This window comes from Equus asinus, chromosome 5, assembly GCF_041296235.1.
Source record: "Equus asinus isolate D_3611 breed Donkey chromosome 5, EquAss-T2T_v2, whole genome shotgun sequence".
NCBI lineage: Eukaryota > Metazoa > Chordata > Mammalia > Perissodactyla > Equidae > Equus > Equus asinus.
In genome coordinates, this window is record NC_091794.1 from 98642481 (window position 1) to 98648480 (window position 6000).

The 6000-nt window shown below is 37.7% G+C and overlaps 1 protein-coding gene across 49 annotated transcripts in view; it reads left to right on the forward strand.

Moving 5' to 3' along the window:
- Positions 1-1917, forward strand: part of EIF4G3 (eukaryotic translation initiation factor 4 gamma 3) — a 319514-nt gene extending 317597 nt beyond the window's left edge. For all 49 annotated transcript variants that reach the window (XM_070510795.1, XM_070510807.1, XM_070510812.1 and 46 more), the window contains one exon: positions 891-1917. In XM_070510795.1, the coding sequence (XP_070366896.1) occupies positions 891-1072 (182 nt within the window). In that variant the 3' untranslated portion in view covers positions 1073-1917. The remainder of the gene's footprint in view (positions 1-890) is intronic.
- The last annotated feature ends 4083 nt before the right edge of the window (positions 1918-6000 follow it).

The window sequence follows — 6000 nt, forward strand, 5'->3', positions numbered from 1 at the left end:
TTTATTAGCAATTATTGCTTATTCCACTGCCTCCCTCCATTAATATGATCAGTGAGCTGACTGGAAGTGAATTTTAAGAGCCCATAAAGAAGGAATTGAAAAAAGAGAATATAATATTTCTATGAACTTTCTCTCTTTTTTGAACAATAATGTTGAGGTCAGTTTCTGTTGTGAGAACAAAACAGAGAATTAAAATTACCCAGATCATCTGGGCATTGAAAACAATAAAAAATGACTATCATGGGGCTGGCCTGGTGGCGCAGTGGTTAAGTGCCCATGTTCCCCTTCGGCGGCCCAGGGTTCACCAGTTCGGATCCTGGGTGCGGACATGGGCATGGATGTTAGCTCAGGGCCAGTCTTCCTCAAAAAAAAAAAAGACTATCATTTCACTGGATAAAATCCAGATGAAATAATTTTTACTCCTGTTTTTCATATAAATTATTGCTCTTTTCATTTTGAAAATACATTAGAAGAGAGGGAAGTACATCCTGCCTTTTTCTCCTGAAATTTTAAAAAATAATATATTTTTGTTGTAAAATTTCAAACAATGGAGAAATGTATAAAGAAGAAGATTAAAAATTACTCTTCAATTTTTAAAGTGTTTAGGTTGAGAACTACATAATATCAAACATCTCAGCAGTATCAGAAAATAGTTTAAATTGAACAAAATAATAGGAATAAAAAATAATTTCGAGTGCTTAAATCTTCTTTTCCTGTTCTTTAGACAAATTGTTTTAATATTATACTATCGAGAGGGAGTATAGTGAATTGTCGTGGATGCTCTTCTCTAAGGAAATTAATGTGCATTCATTCATTGCTTAGAAAGAACAATCTTTCCTGCACAACAGTTTTGCCCCCTAAAACTGATGGCTAACTTTCACCCCTTGTAGATTTGCTCCGGATGTTTTTTGATTGCCTGTATGACGAGGAAGTGATCTCCGAGGATGCCTTCTACAAATGGGAAAGCAGCAAGGACCCCGCAGAGCAGAATGGGAAGGGTGTGGCCCTGAAATCTGTCACAGCATTCTTCACCTGGCTGCGGGAAGCTGAAGAGGAGTCTGAGGATAACTAAAACTTCAAATACACAAAACGAAACAAAAGAAACAATTTAAGTATTTTTTTAAAAAGTTTCACGTCTTCGCCAATCACAGTGCAGCAAGGCCAATTCTCGCAGAAACCCCCACGTGTGCACGAGTGGGAGAGGGGAAAGAGAAAAAAAGGTGATCATGGAGGAAAAAGGTACTGGAAAAAAGTAAACTTCAAACCTGAGGGCGGGAGCACTAAAACCAAAATACATGTATTATTTATAGAAAATATTTTCTGTTTTAATCTTTTCTTTTTAAACGAGGACTCATACTTTAAAAAAAAAAACATCTGTTTAGAAAAAAAGTTGAGAACTTTTAATTTATTTTAAGGACTGCAAATGCCAGTGTAATTTTTTAATTTGCAGTTTCTGTAAACAACTTGTATAATAGAAAAGCAGAGAAATAAATTTCCCTCCCCTTCAGATGCACCTCACGTTTGTTTTAAAGCATAGTAGTTAGTCCAGATTTAAGAAGGTTAGGGGTGAACAAGGTAAGAAAGATTTTTTTTTTTTGGCATCAAATCTTTCTGCCTGCCTCTCAGCTTGCTTCAGAAAATAAAAAAATCACAATAGTAATCAAAACATACATAACCTGGGAACAGAAGGAAATGCTGTGGACCAGAGAACTCCAAGAATTGTTTAAAAAAAAAGTGCTACCCTGGGAAAAGTACTCTTAATACTTTTGAAATCTTTAGAGCAACTTTAAGGCTTGTAAATACATAGAACAAATATTTAAAAAAACAAAAAGAAATTGACTCAATACTATTTCTTTTCACTTTCAAAATATAAAGAACAAAATAAAGACAAACATTGCAAGTTTAAAAGAAAGTAAAGTGACTTCTCCTTTTGGCAGCTTCTGCATGTGCGCCCATTACTGGGAGGTGCTGTCTGGCTATTTGTTGTCTAGTCCAAATCGCTCCTGAAGAGAGAGAGTGAGTGAGTGAGTGCATGTGTGTGTGTGTGTGTGTGTGTGTGTCTACAGGTGGAAAAGGCAAGCTCCTTGGTGGGTAAGGAGGCACTTGTGCTTGGGTGGGAGAGCCCCTCTGAAAGTCCAGAGGAAGCTTCTTTCCAACACCAACTAGAAATGCATTCCGGGTGGGAGTGATCCTAAGGGCAATTTTTTAAATAATAAGTGTTCACTGGATGCATTAGGACTAGGGACACTAATTCACTTTGAGACTACCACTACCATTGATTTTAAAATCATCAATTCCCTCCAATGCTTAAGAAACCCAAAGATATCTTCTAAAGAATGAAAGAAAACAAGGTGAAATTACACTTTTAAAAAACTGGGCGTGGAGTTTAAAACCAAACCATTACCATGTGTGAAAATGACATTGTTCCCCAACTTCAACTTCACTTAAGCCATTTTGGTAAGTATAAAACCAGCTGTGGTTTGGGCCTCAGTTCCTCCTACAGATACTGGAGTGCTGTGCTTTGTTTTGTTTTGTTTTTTCTTTTATGAAGTTACAGTCTCTACAGATGGTTTTCCATTTCAGTTGTTTGTAGGCCATCACCCTACAAAATGTATTTATGAAGAAAGCCAGGCTGCTCCTAAATAAACAGTCTTTGTATTTGTACCTGGATAACCAAAGAGTTCTTCTGGCTTCCATCTCTGAAGAAATGTCCACATTAAGAGACTTGGCAAGACTTGTGAAGCACAAGAACAATATTTTCCATAGCAGTAAAAAGTTATTCTTCAGAGTGTAGTTGAATGGAATACAGAATCCTACTCCATGAACCCACAGAGCCCATTCCGCAGTGCTGGAAAGCTCTTCTCAAAGAACTTAAGTCCTGCAAGTGTTGTGACAGGCATTTGACAGCATCTGTCATAAAAGATGGGGCCTGAAAAGCTGTTTTGGGGTCTGGCTGCAGGCTCTGCCTGGGATCCCTTACTTGGAAGAAGCAGCATGATTCTATAATATACTGATTTTTAACAGCTGCCAGAAAGAAAGTGCAGAGGATTCAGCTCTAGGAATCTCCTGAGTGATGCAGGTTTTTAGATGTTGGCAGCACTCAAAGGGGGCAAAGGGTGGGGCGTTTGGGGAAAACAGAGGGGTGGCTGCCTCTTGGAAATCAGTGGCTGCTGTTTGCAGAGGTCTGGCCAGGAAGGAGTTTCAGGTAGTAGAGATGGCCTATTCATCAGTATTTTAGATGTGGACAAGTATAAGGAATGGGGAAAAGAGAAGAATATTTTTGAAAAAAATTCAAGGGTTGAAAAAAGCTTCAGATATAAACATCTGTAGTACAATAACAGAAATAATGTTTGAAATCCTACATATAACGTGAAGTATGCTAAAGAGCCTACAAAGTAACCTTTGGATATCTAGTTGCCTTGTACACAATGTTTGATAGGATTAGAAGGATTACCTGATGGCAAAGTATGAGCAAAGTGGGATAATTGATCCCTACTAATATCAACTGACCTGCAAAACATTGTCATGATTCTTACCCTCTTCATAGTCTTCTTACTAGAAAGTGGGGTTTGGTTGTTTTTGGTTTAAAGTGGCAGAGGACATGGCCAGCACTGACATGCCTACACTCCTTCAAGCTGTTGTAAAAGCTCTTTCACCCATTTGAAATTTGGGAACAAATATTTACTGAGCAATTACTGTGTACTAAATGCAGGGAACATAAGAGTGAACAAGATGGTTTCTGCGCTCTTGGAGCTCATATTCCTCATGAAAAAGATGGCTAGAGATTCACATGCTGCATCAGCATCCTATCCCACTGAGAAATGTCTGCCCATCATTACCCTGGCAGATCTTTGATTTGGTTTTTCTTATTTTTGTATTTCAAAATGCATTCTAGATTTTTTGCAACAGTTAAATCCGAAGACAGTTATATCTTTTCTAGGACCACTCTCCAAACAAATGATCATTCTGGGGTTTTTGACTTATCTTTTGTTTCAGATGGCTCCATTCAAGTCAAAAGAATTCCAAGGTAGAAAAAATAGTCTTAGACTATTGGATCTAATTGTGTTTTCATTACTCGTTTTGTTCTTTAAAAAAAAAATAATGTGTAGGAATCCAGTTTTTCCATTTTGACCATGCCATTGTCGCTTATACAGTCCTCTGTTCCCCATTCTTTAGAGAGGAACATTTTGCGTTGCTTTCTTTTTGTTTGCATTGCTTTTTTGTTATTGAGATACAATTCACATACTACAAACTTCATCCTTTTAGAGTGTACAATTCAGTGCTTTTTAGTATATTCACAGTTGCACAACCATCAATACTATCTAATTTCAGAACATTTTCATCATGCCAAAAAGAAACCCCATACCCTTGAGCTGTCCCTTCTCATTCTCCACTCTCCTCAGCCCCTGGGAACCACTAATCTACTATTTGTTTCTGTGAATTTGCCTGTTGTCGACATTTCATGTAAATGAAATCATTTGTTGCGTTTGCTTTTTGTTTTTGTTTCCAGTCCAACATTTAGTGAATGATCAAACCTCAGAGGTGTTTGCAAGAACAGGGGCCTGACAGCAGGGGTTAGATCCTGATTTTTCCCTGTCTTCAATTTCTTTTTGTTCTTTAAGTGTCACATCTTTTGATATAACTTGGCAGTGTGTGTACAGCCATCAGCTAATTCTGAACAATAATTGTTTTACAATTGTTAACCAATTAATTACCTCCAAACAATGCTGAGAATTTCCTTTTGTCACCCTGTGGACTTGATGTATATGACCTGGGGTGCCCCACATCTAGCACTGGCAACTAGGGTCTGGGCATTTTGACCTCTCATTTATTGCTACTTGAGTTGGGATTGAAATTCCTACATGAATTAGAGGCTATTACAGTGTAACCTAGAAAAGTTAAGATGTAGTTTGACTTGGAGTCTAAGGTTTTATTTGTCCTCTTCATTGAGGCACATTTGGACATAGTGACTATTAATTAAATAGCTTGAGGCTGCTTGCTAGTCTTGAGAGTAAAATTGCTCAGTAAGGCATAAAAATGCCTTGAGACAGAAGCTCTACCACTGGTTAGCCCCAGTTCATTAGTCTTACAGAAGATCACCTTTCCTGTTCAGCAAGGTTGAACTACTAGTTTTCATATCCTCTAGTAGTTTAGGGAGAGATACACTATGTGCTCTCTAGCTTCTTCAGATATCACATATATCCCTCAGGGGGAGAAATGATAGTCTGTTAGTGTTGGGACTACCAAAAAGAGAGAGAGACATCATTTTATATTACCAAATTATGAAGTGATTTACATATCAAAGAAATACACTACAGAAAATCACGTCCCAAGTTTTTTTAATAAATGCTTTATTTTGAAATAATTTTAGACTTAAAGAAAATTTTCAAATTTAATAGAGTTCCCTATACCCCTCACCCAGTTCTCCCTATTATTATTAAAATCTTACATTACCATAGGACATTTGTCAAAACTAAGAAACCAACACTGGTACGTTGCTATTAACTAACCCCCAGACTTTATTTGGGTTTTACTAATGTCCTTTTTCTAGTCCAGGATGCTGTCCAGGATACCACATTGCATTTAGCCATCATGTATCCTTAGTGTTCCCTTGCTTTTGACAGTTTTTTAATCTTTCCTTGTTTGTGATGACTTTGACAGTTTTGAGGAGTGCTGGTCAGGTATTTTGTAGAATGTCTCTCAATTTGGGCTGTGTGGTGTTTTTCTCATGATTAGACTAGGGTTATGGGTTTGGGGTAAAAATACTATATAAGTGAATTGCCCTTCTCGTCCCATCATATCGGAGCATACATAATACCCACATGACATCACTGGTGATGTTTAACCCTGACTACATGGTTAAGGTGGTATTTACCAGGTGTCCATTCTAAAGTTACTTTACTTTTCCCGCTTTCTTACTCTAGTCTATTTGGAAGCTAGTCACCAAGTCCAGCCCACATAAGGGGAGGGAGGTGGGAGTAGGAGAGAACTGAGCTCCAC